This window comes from Exophiala bonariae (assembly GCF_035927105.1).
Source record: "Exophiala bonariae strain CCFEE 5792 chromosome Unknown scaffold_7, whole genome shotgun sequence".
In the NCBI taxonomy this organism is placed as follows: Eukaryota; Fungi; Ascomycota; class Eurotiomycetes; order Chaetothyriales; family Herpotrichiellaceae; genus Exophiala; species Exophiala bonariae.
In genome coordinates, this window is record NW_027042482.1 from 892,127 (window position 1) to 911,844 (window position 19,718).

The window sequence follows — 19,718 nt, forward strand, 5'->3', positions numbered from 1 at the left end:
GCCGCGAGGCAAGCCGGGGCAAAATAGGACATCTTGTCCCCCAGTCGTGTTTGGTCTTCCGCTGTGGCCTATCGAAATGTATCATCACTTTCCGGGTATAATCTCCCGGGTATAACAGCGGGAGCGCGGAATGGAAGAAATGATTTGTGCAATTTTTCGGACCAGAACTACCTGTACTCGGATCTCTGCTCCATCCCCACCCAGCAATGCAACATAAATTTTGTCGGTGGCTTACGAGCAGCATCTCGAAGTCGTTGACCGCAACCGAAGTGCAGCATCCGAGTCACAAAGCCGCTCAAAGCAGCTCAAACACTTCGATCTGAACGTGGCCAGGCCCCTCCGGCTTCAACAGATTTCCCACGAAGCACGTTCGGCACATCCAGGCATGTTTAGTGTTGTCAGCCACTTCGAATCGTGGCCAGGTCTTCGTATACCATTCGCTGCCTTCAGGTACTGCGCCGCCGGGCTGGCCACTGAAAACTCCCTCCATGACTGTTTGGCTTGCTCGCCCATAGCCTTCATTGTGCACGTTGACCATCGTTCCATCCTCCAGCCTGATGGCGTACTTTGCCAGGACATGAACGACGCCGTCAGCGCGTACAGCATTCCAATCACCTCCACCTGGCAATATCTCTCCTTTTAAATTCGGTCCTTCCAGTCTACCTCCGGTGATGGGGATAAATCTGCGGTTCCCACTGCTGGTAGTTTTCCCAAAGTCCAAAGCTGGCGCGAGGTCTACGTATAGCGTGAAAACGTATTGCGACTGTAAAGCCATGGCTATTCGGATGAAAGTGTTGTAGGAATAAAGCGTTTGAGATTCTGATACGTTAGCTTCGCACTGAAGCAAGAGGTAATTTATGGTCTGTAGAAGCTATTTTTGAACCATTAACTGCCACTCGTATCAGCCGATTGCTTATAATGATATGAGCACGCGTGTCAGCTTCATCATGCCGGAAATTCGATACATCCCCTGACGCAGATCCGGGTAACTGCGGCACAGGAGACTGCTCTTCCCCGGATCTACCTGGTAAGTAGCCTCAGTTCAGGACATCAGTCCACCATAAAAGGATAACAAGCTGTTACTAACTAGTCTTCGCTCATGATACCAAGGAATCTCGACGAATACCATCGTCTGAAGCTTGTCTGCATTGTTACCCACGATGACTTCTGTCGACATTGTTCACCTTGCCTCTAGCAAAACTACTCGTCACCATGGGATCATCCTCTGGCCACCTCCTTCCTCGAACCTCGACGATCCTTTACGATGGCCTCGATGGTTCAAGATTCTCGCCTTACTGTCTGTGGCACTTTTCAACTTCACGGCCAACTTTGCTGGATCTGGCCTTTCTGTCGCGACTCCTATTCTTCAAATGCAATATCATAAAACCCAAAACCAATCTTTTGCTGTTTTGACTGTATGTTGCTTGGACTCAATCCGAATAACCTGTCAGCTGAAAAGACATAGTGGAACTTCTTCCTACTCGGCCTCGGGAATCTGATATGGGTGCCACTGTCGACAAAATATGGCAAGCGAATCATTATGCTTGTATCGAATTGCATGTTGTTCACTACAATAATCTGGACAGCCAAAGCCCAGTCATGGAACTCTCTTGTGGCTTCCCGCTGCTTGTCTGGGTTTGCTGCAGCTGCGGGCGAGGTATGTTCCAAGATCCACAGTCACATGTTTAAGACTTCGCTGAGACTTAGGCACGTAGAGTATCGTGCCCGGCATCGTTTCTGATATATTCTTTCTTCATGAAAGAGCGGCCATGATGTCAATGTGAGTCTACAAAGTCGTCCACCGCGCCCTACACCCCTACTTAATGACTCACCAAAGACAGCTACGTTATACTTGCAGCTGGAGCGACCGCTGTCGGCCCTCTCGTAGCTGCGTTTGTCGTCGCAGGGACACCTGGAACGTGGAGAGACTTTACGTGGATCTGCGTTGGTCTTGCCGGGTTCAATGCTATCTGTATCTTCCTCTTCTACCCTGAATCGACATTTCATCGGCCAGATTTTCGACATGCCACTCAGCCATCCCCAGTTCATGACGTTGATAAATCACCCGACGCGGAATTGGTCGAAACCTCTCCTGCCCAGTCAGCAACCGCGACCGGAGATGCAACTCTCACGCGGACGGACACCGTGGTCGTGGTACAACAGCGTTGGTCAACTATTTGGACGACTACCTGGAGGCATAATCAACAAATGTCCCTCTGGACAGCATTCATGCGGCCGTTGGCGTTCTTGGTCTATCCCGCGGTGCTGTGGACTGTATTCCTCTATGGCCTACATCTTGCTGCACAAGTCATTCTCATGTAAGCATGAATGTCTCACCGCCTCGTAGTTCATCTACTGACAGATCGGTCGCTGAGCAGATTCGTTTTCCCATCTCTTCTGCTCGCGCCACCATACTTGTTCAAAACACAATATATCGGTCTGATCGAGGTTGCCGCCCTCATTGGCTTTCTCGTCGCCTGCTACGGTGGTGGCTACATCTCGGATACGATAACCATGCGTAGCATTCGGAAACATGAGGGCGAGTATCAGTTAGAGCAACGGCTCTTGTCGTTGATACCAGGCTTCTGGATCGCACCTGTTGGATGCATTGTGGTCGCATTCACGTGTGCGTACAAGCTCCATTGGATTGGTATTTCTTTCGGTTTCGCTATGGGTATGTTAACGATTCGTGCTTTTCCAGGCATGCTACGATTAAATATCGAATGAACCACTAACATGAGAAATTAGTATCCTTTGGAACCGTTTACGCTCCCAACATCGCAATCACCTACGTGGCGGACTGCTACTCCGAGTATGCCGCCGACTGTCTGGTTGTTGTCAACGCCTTCAAGAATCTTGTAGCGTTTATCTTTTTATACGTTGCTTCTGATTGGGTGGAGCAATCTGGGTGGATCCAGGTTTACATGGTCATGTTCATGCTGCTCACGTTGATCTTGCTGGTGGCTATTCCGCTGTACTTCTTTGGTGCCAAGCTTCGAGCTGCCTCGGAAGCCATCTACAAGCCTAAGGTTTCTGAAAGTACCCAGTGATAATAATTCGGACTATGGCTCAAAGAGAAGTGCAACAACACATTTGGGGTCTTCTGCTTTGATGAAGAGAAAAGGAGGAGCTCCTGGTTAAGCAAAATAGAGATGGTATTTGTCAAATAAGAAGCTGGTTCCATACAGAATCTACCGACCAAATAGACGCCCTTCCTTTAATAATCCTGACTACCCACGGAAATTTGCATCAAGCAAATCTCGAACCGGACTGCTCTTCAAGTCCTAACCTATCAAAAAGCTATCTAGCGACCATACAAGCTCCTTAATCACAGACCATTCAGAAAATCTAGCTCTGGACCGCTGAAGCCTGCTCCTAGAGACTCGGTGAACAGATCCATGTCAGCCCACGGGAAGTTATGAGCGGCATCATTAAAATCCGACACATTGGCTGCTTGAGCAGGGTGATTCTCATTGCGTTGTCTTTCATCGTGACCAGGTGAACCTGGGCTCTCAGAGTCTCCGCCAGGCTGCCTCGGGTATGTTGAGTCGAAAAGGGCCAATAGTTCTCTGAGACAGCCGTGACAGCGCGAGACAATTTGGTTGCTGTCATTGAGCCGGCGGAACACATGTCCCACATCCTTGAGGTCGGTATGTATGGAACTCAGGACTTCTGCGGCGAACAGGTCTACAAAGATCTCCCGCTTAGCTATCATCAAGATGCCTAGTTCCATGATTGAAGTGTTGAATGCTGTATACTTCGTCAGTCTATCGCTCGCTCAAAGGGGATGTTGACGAACCAAGAAAATTGGTCATCCACCAGGCCCCCCAAAGCCGTTGCTCCTGGTAAGGCTCAACCACGATTGCCTTGGCGAGTGAGATACCCTGCCTACAAGTGCGAATGCAGTTCTTGACGAAAGGGAACCCGAAATCCCGGAGTACGGCCAACTGAAGATTGTCATCTGTATGCCCTGGCCTGAAGTGAATGAAGCATAACAACGCCGATCGATAGACCAGATTGAGTGCGACATAGTAGCGTAGTGCAAGCCCGGTCTGGAAGCGTCTAATAGTAATTAATGCTTGTGATGTCGGTTGATGCTTGCCATTTTCAGTAGGTTGGAGCTCTTCAGGCACTGACTGGTGCCACTGGGACAGTTTCCAGGAAAAGTCAAAGACCAGACGAAGAACATCAGCCATGGAGCGGGTTCCCAACGGAGAACCATTGTTAGAGTAGAGTTGGGCAAGTACATCGGTGATTATCCCAGATAGTCCGCTGTTCGCAAGTTAATAAATATCCGTGAATGGATGAGCCATACATACATTAGTGCTGTAAAATATGTTACACTAGCTGCCATGACTGAGCGACTTTGACGTGTGGTAGGAAAAGCATCCGTGATATCCAAGGGGAGTGTCATCGTGGTCAAAGATTTTTGTATGATGGGCGGGCGACCGAGGTGGGCACTGAGTAAGCTAGCTCTTAACATTAGCGGATATTGTTGCTGCTTTGACGAGGTACATACGCATCATTGTGAATACACCAGAACCATGTTCGTTTTCTCATTTCTCGTTGAAGAAGCGAGAGGTCTTCAGAGCCGCCAGGGGCATGAAGTCCAATCTGCATAGCAGCCTTCACAGAAAGCACATGGAACGTCCACGCTTGTGCCGAGTCTGGAGATCCTTGTAGGTGGCAAGTCATCAAGCAAAGCATCTGGACTGAAGTCGTGATTAGCGCGGGGGTCTAGATGAGGGTCAAATACTGACCTGTTTCCAAGTCAGAGTACGTAATTGCTTCAGGCATAATCAAGCTGACAGCTGTTTGGCGATACCTTCGCGAGACTTCCATAGTTGAGTCGGTTGGAGAAGCATAGCTTTCGATTTCATGTGTCGAGGCAAAAATCATGTACAGCAGCGCCAGCCAAGTTCGGCGGGCGTTGCGGGTACCATCTCGACGAAAGTCATTGTATTTTGCAATGAATGTGTCTTGGTGAATACATGGAAAGAACAGGCCAACGGTTTTGAAATATTCAGCAAGGAGATTGCTTGCCTCTGAATTTGGTGGCAGATCTTGCACGCTCATCCCGGCCCTCGCTCCCCCGACCCGGCCAAAGCTGAGGCTGTCCAAGATAGTTGGACGAATGCTGCGTCCTATCTTTGGGATTGCACGCCGTGATACCATGCGTGAACCTGTGTGTACCATCTTGTTGACTTCGGCAAGGGCGATGGTCAACTCACGTACGAGGACGAGGTTGGCGGACGGACCTGATGCGTGTCAATATGATACAGTATGTGTTCAAATCCACACGAACCATGGTATGGGCGGTGTTCTCCCTCGTCGGAAAGAGCAATTGATCCCATGCCATCAACGGCATCATGCTCAATAGGTGCGTGTTCGGGTTCAAACTCTGCAGCCGATCCTCCACGGGCCGTGATGTTCAGCAAATCATCTTCCACATCCGCTGATACGGCAAGTTCAGAAGGCGCATTGCTCGAAGCACAGTCAGCTTGGCCGTGGAGGGGCAAATTGCTCGACGCGGCTCCGAGACGTCTCTCTAGGGCTTGGATTCTGGCCAGCAGATGTGTTCCTGTGTTCCTGAGGGCGCTCATCAGCCTCAGCACCACCAATTTCCACCGAGCGTCAAAAAATCACCTTGGCACTAAGTTCTCGACATCCGGCTCTTCGTAGCTACACAACAGACCGGCATCCTCACACCTTTTGCAGAAGGGTCTTTGACCATCGCACTGCCACACCAAAGGCAAGAGTTAGCATGCTCCTAAGATTTTCTTTTGCAATTTAGAAAATTAGGCGTACCCTTGTTTTTCGAGTGCGGCATTCCTGACAAGCAACCGAGATGCGCACGCGCTTTTTACGATGCTGATCATTCTGCATCGAACTTGCTACTCTCTACCAGAGATAGAACCAAAGAAAATCGAAGCTGCTGGCGAGAATGCTTGCAAGAGATTCACGTGTCGGAATCGAGGTGACAAAACCCCAGAAAAGCTAATTGAATCTTGGAGGCGGGGAAAGAACGGGCCTCTTAGCGTTGAAATGAGAAACGCCACAGAGAGCGAATTCATTCATCCACTCACCAATCGACCGAATCAAAATGCGAGCTTTGCAATCTGTTTGCGAAAGGCTGTCTCTCGTGGAAAAGCGAGAAGACTTCCCAGATTTACCAAATTCTTCGCCAACCTATTGGCACCATGAAAATGTTTGACACCATGAAAATGTTTGACACCATGAAAATGTTTGAATTAGAAGAGACGATCTATCTCAAAGCTTCGCCCGTGCTCCTTTGATGTTAGTAGCTAGCTATTAGGTCCACTATGCAATACCACCCTGTCGGGGCACACCATCTGCCTAGATATGCTTGCTGAGCGCAGAGTATGCCCTCGAGGCAAACCTGGTGCACGTGACTGACAATACCCTTGCCAAGCAGGCTGAGGGCAATCAGGGGTAATCTCCGCATTTCTGACGGTGTGTCCTATTTGAACGACTCGGCCTCGAGCGATCTGGATACACAGAACACACTGAAGCTCAAGCGTGATCTCATGACTGGCCTCACTCAGTTAAATCTAACGCCAAAATCAAACAAGGTTGCCACTCCCTGATTTCTGCTCACAGTCGATGGGGCTCCGGCGCGGATGGCCCGTGGGTGCCCCGGGGAAACTTACATTAGCTTTCCGGTCACCTCATGGGTTCGGGTATATTATACCCGGGCAAATCATGAATGAAGCGACGTGGATTCGTCAACGAGAACTACATGGCTTCTCCGTAGACATTAAAGCCACATATGTACCGAGATCAGTATTCTGAATTGAAGCTTAGTTGGACAAAAGAGAATTTCTTTGATTAAAGGTTTTTGCAAAGATGGCCGAGTCATTGCCGAGTGTACGCTTCAGCACACACCCTCAGTTTTCCGGGTTCATGAAGCCATGTCGCTTTGAGGGGGACACAGAGAACCTCGAGGTCATTGGCACGATCCCTCCAGAGATTCGAGGGACGTTCTACAGAGTGATGCCCGATCCTCAACTGCCACCCTTTGTCGACAACGACCCTGTAAGCTGTCACACATGTACTTTTGAGTTTCATTAATTGACGTGTGTCACACTTGCATAGTGGTTCAATGGCGACGGCAGTGTCAGTGCATTTCGCATTGAATCGGGTCGAGTGCATTTCAAACAACGATATGTGAGGACTGAAAAGTTCCAACGAGAACGGAAAGCCAAAAAAGCCCTGGCTGGTAAGAAGAATCAGTTGAACAGCTCAATTTCTAGCCCTCTGACATCCTCATCCTAGGGAAATATCGGAACAAATACACCGATGCTGTCGAATTCAAGGTCCGCACGACGGCCAACACTAACATTGTTTATTTCAATGGGAAACTATTGGCATGTAAAGAGGATGCACCGCCTTACGCGATGGATCCCGACACCCTCGAAACGCTTGGGCTGTACGACTTTGAGGGGCAATTGCCAAGTTTGACCTTCACTGCGCATCCGAAATTGGATCCTGTGACGAGAGAACTCGTCTGCTTTGGGTACGAAGCCAGAGGAGATGGCACACCCGATATTTGTTATTTCTGCGTCGATGCGACCGGCAAGTTCACAGAGACAGTTTGGCTGGTCAGTCCGGTTGTTGCCATGATCCACGACTTTGCCGTGACAGAGAACTATGTGAGCCTTCTTCCAGAGCGAGCAACAGCTTGCAGCCATGTCCTGACAGAGATGATTAGGTACTGTTCCCCATCATCCCCCAAACTTGCGATCTAGAACGAATGAAAGCAGGCGGAGAGCATTGGCAATGGAACCCTGATATCCCTTTCTACATTGGAGTATTGCCTCGCAGGTCGGCCAAAGCCTCTGATGTCAAGGTGAGAACGCGATAATGACCTTTTGCGGGCATCCACATTGACTAATCGACCCAGTGGTTTCGCGCACCAAATGCTTTCCCCGGACATACCTGCAACGCCTTCGAGGCAGACGGCAAAATCATGCTCGACCTCCCAATCAGTGACAAGAACGTTTTCTTCTGGTGGCCCGATGCTCAAGGAAATGCTCCGGACCCTCGTGAGATAACGAGCAATATGTTCCGCTTTGAGATCGATCCCAAATCAACAGATCTGGAACTGCCGCCAGCTCGGTGCTTGCTGCGCGAAGACATCGAATTCCCCAGGATCGACGACCGCTTCATGTCGCACGAGTACACTCGGGCTTTCTGCAGTCTGAACGACGGCTCGGCGCCCACGAACTGGCCAGTGGTGGCACAGAGGATGGGAGGTGGCTTCCCACCATATAATACCATAGGACAGCTGGATCTGTCGACGGGTGAGTTGACCAAGTATTTTCCTGGCGATATGCATCTAGTGCAAGAGACCGTGTTCATACCAAGGTCTCATGGCACTGCGGAAGGCAATGGGTGGCTTCTGTTCTTGGTCAACAACTATGACACGATGCTGTCAGAGGTGCACTTGGTGGACACGGAGGACATGAGCAGCCCGAAGGCCAAAATTCTGTTGCCCGTACGCCTAAGAGCTGGATTACATGGGAACTGGGTGGATGCTGCCGAGCTGGAGACGTTTGAACCAAACGTTGGCGCATTGCGGATCTAACCTGGGATGGCTCGCTGTGAGCTTGTGCATTTTCTCAACCAGATAACCTGGTGTAGGAGACTTGACCCGTTGAGGGAAAATCGAGCTTTGATGTGCGTGTCCAATCATGGACAAGCAAAGAAGGAGGCTGAGAGTCTCTTCTCTTCCTCAACCGGTCGAAGAGGAGGAACGTTTACTCCTGTTAAAGATATTAGCACATTCATAGTAACAATCAAGGACATATCCATGGTATTCAATCAACATCTACAGCCACACAGGCAGTATTTGTACTTGCTTCAGGCTTCGATGGATCGGGCTGATGGATGCGTTCTTCAAACCTGACTTGGGACTGAAAACACCATGTCAAGGAGAGAAGTAACCATTCCAGTGCGTATGATTTTCTCAACGCAGGGGAACTTGCGATCGTTCGAATTGTCAACATCATACATGCAGCCATGATAATGAGCTGTGGCTTTCTTGAAAGAGACTTCATTTCCTCGCATTTGGCATTGATGATTGGTCGCTTCGCCTTTGCAGGTGTTTGTCACTCCCATCATCCGCCGGCATTGTGGGACGGTCTAGTTAGAGCTGTCACAGACCCACCTTCCTCTTCCGCTAACTCCTCTCACTCCTCTTCTGTCAGCTTCAGGCTTTGCAACGCCGCAACAGGCACCTGATCATTCTTAAAATGATTCTCCTCAGAAACCAAGTTGTCTAATCCTTCTGCAGGCACGTTGTCTTCATCTTCGAAATCCTTCGGGTTCAAGAGTCTGCCAGCCAAGATGCGTCCCATATGTGTATGGGACCACTCGATTCCTAACCGTCTCATGTTGATGAATGCCTTGATGGTCTGTATTGGGCTTGATTTGAACGTGCATTCGGTCCATCCATTTGCTTTGCGGCAAGCTGGTGAGACCCAATTGTCACTGGCGACGTTACGTCGATTCGGCAACTCTCGCTCACCGTCCCAAAGCCCGATCAACATGCAGAGGACTTTGTACTCCTCGAAATTGTTAAAGTATAGTTGACCGGCGAACAAGTTAAGAATGGCTGACTGTTCAGGTGTGATGGTGACACCGTGTTCATGTTCTGGTATCTTGTAAACATTTAACTTGTCGAATGAGACCATAGATTTGGAAACCCTCGCTTGGTAAAGAAACAGAGAAGCGCGCTTCGACTCACGAATGGATTCCATGAAGAGGTTGGCTTCGTGTGGAGAGATAATTATGGGCTGCTTGATGCGTTTGGCATGCAATACCCATGTTACAGGCCTCAGAAAGTCATCCTGTGCACTTTCTCCTCGAGATGCGATTGTGTGAATGAAATCTGTTGTGGCAAGAATCTGCATAGGCCACGAAGCTTGTGAGTATTTGGCCGCAAGCTTCGTTGTTTTGAGAAGGTCGAAAGCCGGAACAATGCCATCCAAACTGCCGCTTGGTATTGTGCCATCCCGGATGAGGTTTAGCAATGCCTTGCACTCGGCAGGGACTGCCGGTACGACTTCCCTGGGGCGTTCCACTTCTCTTTCCTGCTCGACTTCGTGAAGCACTTCTCTTTCTTGCTCTTCGGAAAAGTCATTGTCCTCGAAGCCTGCAGTGTCGATTCGATGCCAGTCAATCAAGAGGTTCGCCATGATTTCGTCCTCTCGCTCCTTCTCGGAAGGTAGAAAAGGAAGTTCCTTTCCGTGGCTCTGGTCCGGACGATACATTTCAAAAACCGGGCGACTTTCTTGTTCGCGGATTTGCTGCAGATAAGTCTTGACATTTACTACCAGTCCGGTATGTTGCACATGACGGGCCACAGCTAGTCTGTGGCGGCTATGAACAATACCTTTCGTCGTACACAGTGCGTCTTGATGTTGTAGGACCAAACAGGACTGATGAATTGCCCATCGGATGACATGAAGGCTGCTCAGATCTTCCAGCGTGGTCTCCTTTACAGCTCGAATGCTCTGGTCGACTTCGGGAGGCGCAATGAAGACGACAGACTGCGTCGCCGCAAGCTTCCGCATGCGCATGCAAGCTTGTACCAGATTGTCTTTCGGGATTCGAGGGCCTAGCAAGACGGCTGCTGCAAACGAGTCGGGCAACTGGAAGTCTGTACCACGAGTGTGGAACTCATCGAGGTAAATGACACAAGATCCAATTTCATCCTTGAAAATGGAAGAGTTGAACTTCTCGGTACTGCCGTCGTGATTCAGAACCATTTTCTCGTCCCTATCATTGAAAAAAATGGCTGCCAGTTTGTTCTTGTTGCATTTGTTCAGCCACTTCGCTGCAATTTCTTTGTTGTCTTCCAAGAATTGAGCACCAACATCGATTATCACTGAACGCTCCTTCACCTGACCAACGATCAGATCAATCATCTCATCAGTCGAGAGACGTTGTCCGTGCGAAGACGCGGCACAAATGTACTGACGGTTGTCGTACCGCAGGATGGTTGCTAGAGTAGATGCTGTGCTGTGTCGGAGGCTCTGTAGATCCTTTTGCTTGATTGTGGATGGGATTCGACTGTCGCACGTCCCAGAGAATCCAGTGGTAACTCTACCGTTATCGGTGGCACAAAGGTCCCATGCCGAAGTCGAAAGTTTCCATTTGAATTCTCTTGCTTCTTTCGGAAACACCTTCAACTTGAGGAAGAAATCAATGGCAGCTTTGTTGAGCCGAAAATGTTGGTACAGGGTATCCAAACACAATGCATCATCAAGATTGATCGGTATCGCCTTTCGATATGTAGCTGGTAATCTCGAGTTCATCACCCATTTAGAGAACTCCTCAGAGGGATCTGGTAATCTCAACAGCATGAGTATGCACTGCCGAAGCTCCTGGTATAGCAGACCAGTGTAGTAATATGACAACGTTGTCAGGATGATCATCGTTTCTGGCTGTGCGAATTCGGAGGATTGTGACGGTATTGCTTTTGCGCGATAGGGAACTGCAGCCAGGCAACCACCAGGGCCCCCAGCTCGAGTTCGGTCAAGACCATAATTCACCATCCATCTCTTGCGCAGTGCATGTGTCAGGATCTGGTACGAGATGAGGCCACGGACCACATACAAGATATCCAATTGCTCAGATCCTTCGAAATGGTCCGAGACCAATTGAAAAGCTTCGGGTTCAAGGTCTGCATCATGGATGAATGATCGAAGCGCCTGCAAGACTTCCGCATTGCAGTGGCCCAACGGAACACTAGGCAACCCGCCTTCCAGTATCGAATCGACTAGAGATGTCATTAACGTCTGAGCGCCTTCTTCGTTAAGAACTCGGATATGATCGAAGGAACCGGTCGCCCGTCGCTCAACCTCTAGACCCGAGGGTGTATTTGCTAATGATGTACCGACGTTTCGCCGGACCAGTTCGAGCATCTCAAGAGCAACGACCCATCGTTCTGGTGACTTCGAGAGCAGGCTCGATTCTCCTGTTGTGTACACTAATTCGTAGCCAGGCTCAAGCACCTGGTCGGACTCATCTATGACATCTCGAGCATTTCGATCAACGAAGTCTTGGATGCCAAAAAGCTGCTGTGCAAGGTCCGCATCAGCGTGAAGCTTGTCATTACATAAGAGGCGAAACGAGTTCAAGTGTTCTGGAAGGCTGACAAGAACGCCAGCATTTTCGATGCAAGTTTCGTATATACCCTGAAGCTTTTCCAGGTTCTTCCCAGTGAGATTTGTTTGTCGCGAAATGGGAAGATAATACACTGCTCGGCCAACGAGTCCAGCCAGAGATCGCGACAGAATTCGAAGCATTTCGTTCGCAAGGGGCTTCAAGACAATGACCCGGACAAGCGATGAGCCAGTTGCGAGGGCTGTCACCACCATTGGCAGGATGGTTGAGCTCTTGCCAATACCCATATCTGCAAGCACAACTCCAGATTTCGGTTCGATAATCTCAAGTGCGATGTGGATCTGCTCAGGACGGATCAGGATTTGATTTTGAATTTCAAGCAGAAGCCAGTCCGGCCAATCTTCAGTTGACCACCCAGCGTGGGCTGGGTTTGCCAATTCTTTGGAAAGAGCAAATTTATCGTCAGCTGCCAGATATTTCTGCATACGTTCCACACGCTGCAGGGCTGTAATTTCTTCTGCGAAGCGGAGGATGACCTTTTTCCACGGAATTGGGAGCTGCGACCGATTCTCAGCCGACAGAAGTTGGAGCAAAGCCATATCCGAGACCGACGGCCAAAGGCGAGCTCCCCCAAGTGCACGCTCGGAAGGAAGCTGTGGACCGAGGAGGACTCGACACTGGCGAAGAATGTAGTCGATCCGAGTCTGTACAACAGTAGCTTTCTCTCGTAAGAAGATCTGGGTTGGGTGTCTAATATGATCCGTGGCGGCTGCGGCTGCATTTAGCGCTTGAAGGCTCTTGTTAATGAACCTCCCATATTCTCGAACGGTCGGAGTCGCATCAGCTTCCAGCTCTTCAATAATTTCTTCTACACCTTCCAAAGCAACTCGAGTTTCGTTGGCATTCAGCAATTCAATCTTCTGTCTAGCTGTAATGACGTTCGCAAGGTTGTGATCAAGCATGCTAGGGCGGGTCTCACAAAAATCGGCCTCCGTCACATCGACAGTTTTCATGATGGCGAGGATCGATGGCCGTGTAGGACATGGAATACGATCGCGCTGAGCTGAGGTATGATAAATAATGATGGGAGGAATCTCGGGAGCAGTCCACGAGTGTTTGCGACTTCTCAAACTCTGTTCATATTTGTCACAAAGCGACAGGAACTCGTAGTTCTGGTACCAGGCGGCAAACCTGCCATTTAGCAGGGCTTTGAGGTCGCCATAATTGTAATGACTCAAATTGCGTTTACGAGGTAGTTCAACGTGTGACCCGGGCCAAGAAGCTTCCACAGCTTCCATAAATTGCCTGCTTTGAGCTGCAGTTTCCTCGTCATAGCGGATTTGTCCTTCAGATTCCGCTTCAGAGTCCTCTTCAGAGTCCGTTTCCTCTTCATCTTCAGAGGCAGAAGTGTATGGTCTCTCACATTCTGAAAGAATCGTTTTGATGTCGCGTTGATTTACTGAGTAACCATCTCTGAAGTCGTAGAAATCATTGTAAGGGACTGGAAGACCTTGAAGGCGAGCTGAACCGGCGAAGGCTAGCAAGGTCTGAAGTTGTGGACTTCTATCGCTATCTCCATAAGTCATCAGAGAGAAGAGAAAGCAGAGGCTAGATTTGGAAGGGGATTTTCTGCACCAGCTGAGCAGTGGCGCCCAGTGGTCTTTCAGCGGCTCGTCCAACAGTTGAGCAATTGAAAGGATGGAAAACTCCTGGTGGAAGCCAGAAATTGTTTCCCAACCCTTCAAGAGCGACTTGATTTCTGGATCCACAATAAAGTTTGATTTTCCAGAAGTTACAAGGCTCGCCATTGCGAAGGCCTGCTCTTGGGCCGGACTTAGCACTAAATCACGCGACTTGTAGTGTAGATCTTCCGGCAGTGAGATATCATCCACTACAGATTCGTTGGCAAAGAGCTTTGAAGAGCGCCAATGAGACCTCTCGAGTAGATATGTATCTCCGGGATAAATAGGACGATTGATGGCCGAGGTCTTTTCCTCGAACAGGAAGCTTGCATTGGAATTGTGTGAAATGATGCTAAGCACAGTGCCGAAGAAGATATCTCGCTGTGCAAGCACTGGTAAATTTTCCTTGAGCGTGATTGTGTGCATCATCCGCAGGCCTTTGGGGTAGAAACTGAGCTCAGATGAGAGTCCTGCGAGAAGACCAAGGAGCTTCTGAGCTCTGGCAGATAGTGGCACTGTGGTGCGTGTGACGGGATCTGAGAGACCGAACAAGGCTTCTTCCGTACCAGTACGAGAAGTGAAGGAGTCCGGCTCTGGAAAACTTGTGATAGCATGTAGGTAGGTCTTCAAGAGATGGCCTTCCAAGTCGTCGCTAACAAGCTGACCCAGGCGACCATCAAGTCGATATTGCGAGAATGTCAACTTACCATCTTTGTTCAACTGTATGCGCACTTCGACATGAGGCGGTACTGCAGATACTGTCACATTGCCATTCGGTATGAGGACAGTCCGTACAGTTCTTGCTGAGATGGTATTGGCCGCTCTGAGAACAAGCTTATTCTTCAACCCATGAAAGGTTCCGATGGACTGACTGCGGTCGACGATCGCAGAAAGCTCCTTGCACTTGATATCGCCATTAAGTTGCAAGAGAAAGTTTAGGTGATAGCGTGGCAGTGTGATTTGAACGGTGGTTATCGCATCATTCGATTTGAAAATCACGATGTGTTGTGGATCTTCGAATGGTTCGAAAATATGACAAATATTTTGGCCAACAACGCTGCTGCTGTCCACCAGATAGCCAATATTGGAATACAAAGAAATCGAACGCCTTGATTCGATATCCAGAGACAACATCCAATCATCGTCATGAGATATCCAAGGGCTGTTGTGGCGGCGAAAGAAGACGTTTCCAGTCTCCAGAGACATCCAAGGGGATGTGTTCCTGAAAACAGGCTGCGGCAGATCCTCATCAAAGATGTCCCTGGATATCGCTTCAAAAGTCTCGTCACCACGACGCGAACGGATCAATAAATTGTTGTCTCTCTTTCCGAAGTAGATTTGATGGCCTTCATACTCGACACGTGACATGTACTCCATATCATCCACATCTGACGCGAAGACTTCGAGGTCAAGGTCGGCGAAGATAGAACGATACAACAAGTCATCCGTATAGCCAGGCGGGAGTCGAGAAAGCGATCTCCCCGAGACAAGGAGGCTTCCAGTGACAAGATTGTAATGCACAATCTTGCTTTTTGACCAGTTTTTGATCCAAGACTTATTGTGGTCGTCAACAATTTGCCACGCGTCTGTGAATGATGCCCCCAGCCAGAAACGTTTGATCCCGTCACTAATTCCTTGGCCACTAGCCTGTAAAGCGAGCAGGAGATAGGCTTCGGAATTCCTGGAGTGGTAAGCATCGTTCAGCAACTCGCCCTGCCGCTTGGGGTCGTCGTCTTTAGTGGCTTGATCTTGGTGGTCGTGGAGATGGATGGATGCTTCCACATAATCTGCCACTGTGCCAATCTTTGAAAACTCCAATTGCTGACGGTAAGCATCCAGGTGGAATGTACGCCGTGCAAGCAGTCCGGAGCTTGTAATCTGGCGAGAAAGCTCCTTCAGATTTTCGCTCCCGGCAGACGCAGTTCTTCTGTTACTGTAAAGCTTAGCTAATCGGCGAATCCAATTCAGGGCAGCATGTCGAATCCGGAGGACCAAGTCTAGACAGCGCTCGCCAGGTGCAGCATGAGGTGACAGTGACAAAATCATAAGTAGCACCGACAGAAGTACCCCTGCTGCGGTTGGGTTGCTTCTTTCCAATTTGCTTCTATTGAGGAAAATCTAGCATCCACAGCAGAGAGAAGAGCGTCACAAAAGCTTTCGTTGAGAAGATCGAGCTGGCTCTCGCGCAAATACCCAGATAGACGTTGAAGATCTCGCTTTCCCACATGCCAAATTGCATGAGTGGCAAGCACAGCTGTTGACACCGAGTTGATATCCGCTTCTGAGGACATCACCATTGCTAAGATGTTGATGAGCTGAAGTCTCTCACCAGATCTTAGAGATCCGAAGAGCACATGTTCATGCGGGCTCATTTCAGGAGGACACTTCGACTGCATTGCAAGGACAGAATTATGTGTATGACTTGTCGCATTCACTTGTCGAACCAAGTGCTTTGGCTCGGTGCTCAAGAGCCGTGACTGACAGTCCCGGCTGAGGGAAATCGCACTGTGGTCTTGCTGCGCAGTCCAAACGCGCTCTCGTCCGCGAGCGGTATCCTTGAATGCCAAAATTAGGCCATTGTTGACGAATATTCTGTCGATGAACAATCCACTCTTGAGGAAGTGAGTTTTGATCATAGGTTTGACACGTGAGGCGAGGGTGATTCGACGGTCATTGTTCTGTACATACTTGACCAGCGGTGGATAGGACAGCAGGCTTTGTTGGGATGTTGGCCCTTCAAAATCAGCCCTCCCCAGGGTGTGCACAACGAACCAGGTTGCATCTCTCCAGGTAAGTATGGCTTCTGGGGCTTGAAGCTCGAATACCGCAGCTTTACACTGCACCTCATCCTCCGGCAATGGCCACTCATGCTTTGCAATTTCGATTGCATTTGCTTCTTTCCTGAGCTTGCACTTGCGGCATTTCTTGTCGTGTCGAGTTTGTCCGACGTACGGGTTGCCGTTTCGATCCGTGTCGCGTGGCGTCCATGTTCCACAATCCATACGATTGACTCTCTTCATGAGGTCTTCAAAGTGTGTCTTCTTTTCCTGCCACTCAAGCGACTTGCTGTCTCTGACTTGCTGAGCATCTGCTTCGATTTTCGCTCTCAAGTACTGCATTGGCTCGGATTGATTGTAAAATCTGACGCCAAAGGATTGTTCAGAAGGGTCACTGAACATGGACTGCGGCTGGGTATGGTTTGATTGTCGACATGTCGCGATGTGCAGCTCAACTCGAGCCAGGCGCTCCAGCGCCGCTCGCTTGTCGAGCAGTAGAGACTCTAACACACCCAGGGGGACTTCGGGCGAGTGATCCAATAGCAGTGGATGTAGGTTAGTGGAGATGCGATCGATGGCAACCCAAAGCTCGAAAATCGCGAGAAACATATGGGACATGCGTTCCGGGTGACCCTGATACACTTTCTTGGCGGCCTGATGGTATGCGAGCAGAAACCGATGCAGCATACGAGAGGCATAGGGACGTGAGAGTCTCATACTCACCCAGGTATCAAGATTCTCCTCTATCCACAGCTCAACAAGTGCGAGCGAGGTGAGTTGGTCATCAGATTTTCCCATATCATCAGGATCAGGCAAATTGGTGGGTGATAATTGCTTTCTGGTCGTGATAGGAGGAGTGTATCGCGAGAGCGAGTACTCAAAAGCACCCTTGGACCTCTCCCAAACCATATGAAGATGCTCGCGACTGTTCGCTAGATACAGGCGACTGTGAGCTTGCGTTCCGTAGACCTTGGGGATAGTGGCCTTCTCTTTCTGATTAACGTTGTCCTACTGAGTTTTCATCGCGGTATTGATTTCAGCCAGAGTTTTCGAAACGTAGTCCTGTACAAAGCTGAAGGTACGCTGACCCAACTTTGCATTTCTTCGAGCCAATTTCACCCTAATAACATGTAGTGTGGCGGGCGAAGTGTCTTTATGAATGATCTGTGTGGAAACTGAAGCCAGAAAGAACAACATGAAGTTCTTATAATGCGTGCTGTCCGAATCATCGAGGTCGGAATTGAGCAGGGCAAGTTGAAAAGTAACTCTGAGGGATAACCAGACCGCAGATCGCCGCCATGGTATGCCGAGACCTTTGGTCACAACATCATCATGGGTACGCTTGGAGATAGACTGGCTTGAAGTGACTTTGCCGTAGGCACTCAAAACAGCACCAAATAACCATTCGGTGACGAATTTTGGCGCAGGCGACTCTCGACTTTCAGCGACAACATTCCCAGCTTTGATCGCAACTTCTTTGGATTGTTTTAGCTGCTCTGTAGACAACCTATGCAAAGCAAGACTGAGCTCCTCCAGAAATGTGTCCGCCTCCATGATCTCTTTAGGCACAAAAATGGCTCTCGCAGGGAAGCTTCGCACCAAGGCATTCTTAGCTTTGATGACCGCCCTCATCTCAGGCACAACTTCGAAGCACTCAAAGACTATCCCGGTGCCAAGGTGTCGTGCGATGACTGTAGCATTCTGGGACTTGACGTAAAACATGAGGACATCTATGATGATGAGCACTTGAGACACTTTCACTTTGGAAGGCAAATACTTGCCATGATCCTGCATGTCATTGAGGGCTTGCATTATAATGTAACTGCTAGGCATTCCATCTGCGTAGAGCTGAACCCATTTTTTGGCTGATCTGGCAAGGGATCTCCATCCTCCTCTTATCGCGTCGGTGCCAAGGGCTGATGAGAAGGCATGAGCAACTGTCTCGACTTGTTTTAGCAACGACTCGGCACCGAGCTCTTCATGATCAGTTTGCGGCAGGTCAGGCGGAAGGAAAAGGTGTTGGAAGATAAAACGAGCCTGAGCATGGTCCATGGCGCTGTCGGCTACCTGAATCCAGGATTTGGCGCGCAGTAAGCCCGCCCTGAGGCAAAGGCGGGGTGGAGGGAGTTCAGCAGGAGTACTGTATTGTTTTTCAGAGTGATCAAGAACTCAGAAGCTGTAGAACCAGCCAGGGATGAATGTTGTAGGGTAGAGAATAATCGATCGAAAAAGATGATGAAGAGAAGCAGGAAGGGATTTGAAGAAAAGAGAAATAGTCGTTAGTGCAGCAGCCTCTTGTTATATCTTGGCAACGCAGTGAAGTAAAGCGACTGGCAGCCTTGTTCCTCACCAAAGGAAAACTAGATGGGCTACGCGGTGAGAAAAGAGTGAATGACTGAACGTGATTGTGCCGCAGACTTGACCCATCAAGTCCTCGGCGTTTACCTTCATGCCAAACTCTCCAGCGATAAGCCGCACCACTTACTCAATATGCATCGAGCCTCAGTCTGTGTGGTCCGCCTTGCAGCGAACCCAAATCTCGGTCGTGGCAAAAGCTGCCATTTCCACGACCTGATCCGGCCGCGACCATCAGGGATATCAAGGCCGTCTATCCCCGTATTTAGGACCGCACTGCCACCGCCTCGCTGAGAGCCCAATCCGCAACCATCCATCAAGATATTCTGCATCTTTCCACTGGCCGGTCCGTCGCATTACACAAAGAAAGCGCGTAGCGAGGGAAGGGTGTGAAGAAAGCCCGCATGGCAAACTCAGCCAAAATCAACAAACCTGTTGAGATGATAGCCGCACCGTGTGGCGGGTCTACTTTCCATACTAGTGGATGTACTTATCTGACGGATGGAAAATATTGAGCCTCTTGTGGTGCTATCAAGGAACTGTGTTGTCCTGAAGTCCAAAAAGGCGTTCAGCGTGCAGCAAGCGCAAAAAGCAACTGCTGGTTTAGCCACAGGTCACGTGGGACCGTGGCAATATCTTTGGCTGTGGCTGAGCACCGGATGTCGGAACACCGTTTTTTGAGTCGAGACTTGCAGCAACGTCATCGTTCGCATCTGAGCCTCACTCGTACTCGATACTAGTTTGGTGATTT

General features: G+C 49.5%; 6 protein-coding genes across 6 annotated transcripts; 2 read left to right on the plus strand and 4 right to left on the minus strand.

Annotated features, from left to right (window-relative positions):
* Positions 1-295: 295 nt before the first annotated feature.
* LTR84_012330 (uncharacterized protein) lies at positions 296-775 on the minus strand (the record flags this gene model as incomplete). Its single annotated transcript, XM_064855854.1, has 1 exon — positions 296-775. The coding sequence occupies one exon, from the start codon at positions 773-775 to the stop codon at positions 296-298; it is 480 nt and encodes a 159-aa protein (XP_064708514.1).
* Positions 776-1,160: 385 nt separating this feature from the next.
* Positions 1,161-3,050, plus strand: LTR84_012331 (uncharacterized protein; the record flags this gene model as incomplete). Its single annotated transcript, XM_064855855.1, has 6 exons — positions 1,161-1,415; positions 1,466-1,657; positions 1,716-1,780; positions 1,842-2,318; positions 2,379-2,674; positions 2,749-3,050. The coding sequence occupies 6 exons, from the start codon at positions 1,161-1,163 to the stop codon at positions 3,048-3,050; spliced, it is 1,587 nt and encodes a 528-aa protein (XP_064708515.1).
* Positions 3,051-3,328: 278 nt separating this feature from the next.
* Positions 3,329-5,603, minus strand: LTR84_012332 (uncharacterized protein; the record flags this gene model as incomplete). The annotated part of the gene is made up of 6 exons (XM_064855856.1): positions 3,329-3,750; positions 3,800-4,272; positions 4,320-4,469; positions 4,520-4,712; positions 4,761-5,258; positions 5,306-5,603. The coding sequence occupies 6 exons, from the start codon at positions 5,601-5,603 to the stop codon at positions 3,329-3,331; spliced, it is 2,034 nt and encodes a 677-aa protein (XP_064708516.1).
* A 1,264-nt stretch (positions 5,604-6,867) lies between these two features.
* On the plus strand, positions 6,868-8,608 carry LTR84_012333 (uncharacterized protein; the record flags this gene model as incomplete). Its single annotated transcript, XM_064855857.1, has 5 exons — positions 6,868-7,056; positions 7,117-7,240; positions 7,297-7,673; positions 7,733-7,870; positions 7,925-8,608. 5 exons carry the CDS (start codon positions 6,868-6,870, stop codon positions 8,606-8,608), a joined length of 1,512 nt encoding a protein of 503 aa, XP_064708517.1.
* Positions 8,609-9,212: 604 nt separating this feature from the next.
* On the minus strand, positions 9,213-17,521 carry LTR84_012334 (uncharacterized protein; the record flags this gene model as incomplete). The annotated part of the gene is made up of 2 exons (XM_064855858.1): positions 9,213-15,832; positions 15,895-17,521. The coding sequence occupies 2 exons, from the start codon at positions 17,519-17,521 to the stop codon at positions 9,213-9,215; spliced, it is 8,247 nt and encodes a 2,748-aa protein (XP_064708518.1).
* A 99-nt stretch (positions 17,522-17,620) lies between these two features.
* LTR84_012335 (uncharacterized protein) lies at positions 17,621-18,664 on the minus strand (the record flags this gene model as incomplete). Its single annotated transcript, XM_064855859.1, has 1 exon — positions 17,621-18,664. The coding sequence occupies one exon, from the start codon at positions 18,662-18,664 to the stop codon at positions 17,621-17,623; it is 1,044 nt and encodes a 347-aa protein (XP_064708519.1).
* Between the last annotated feature and the right edge of the window lie 1,054 nt (positions 18,665-19,718).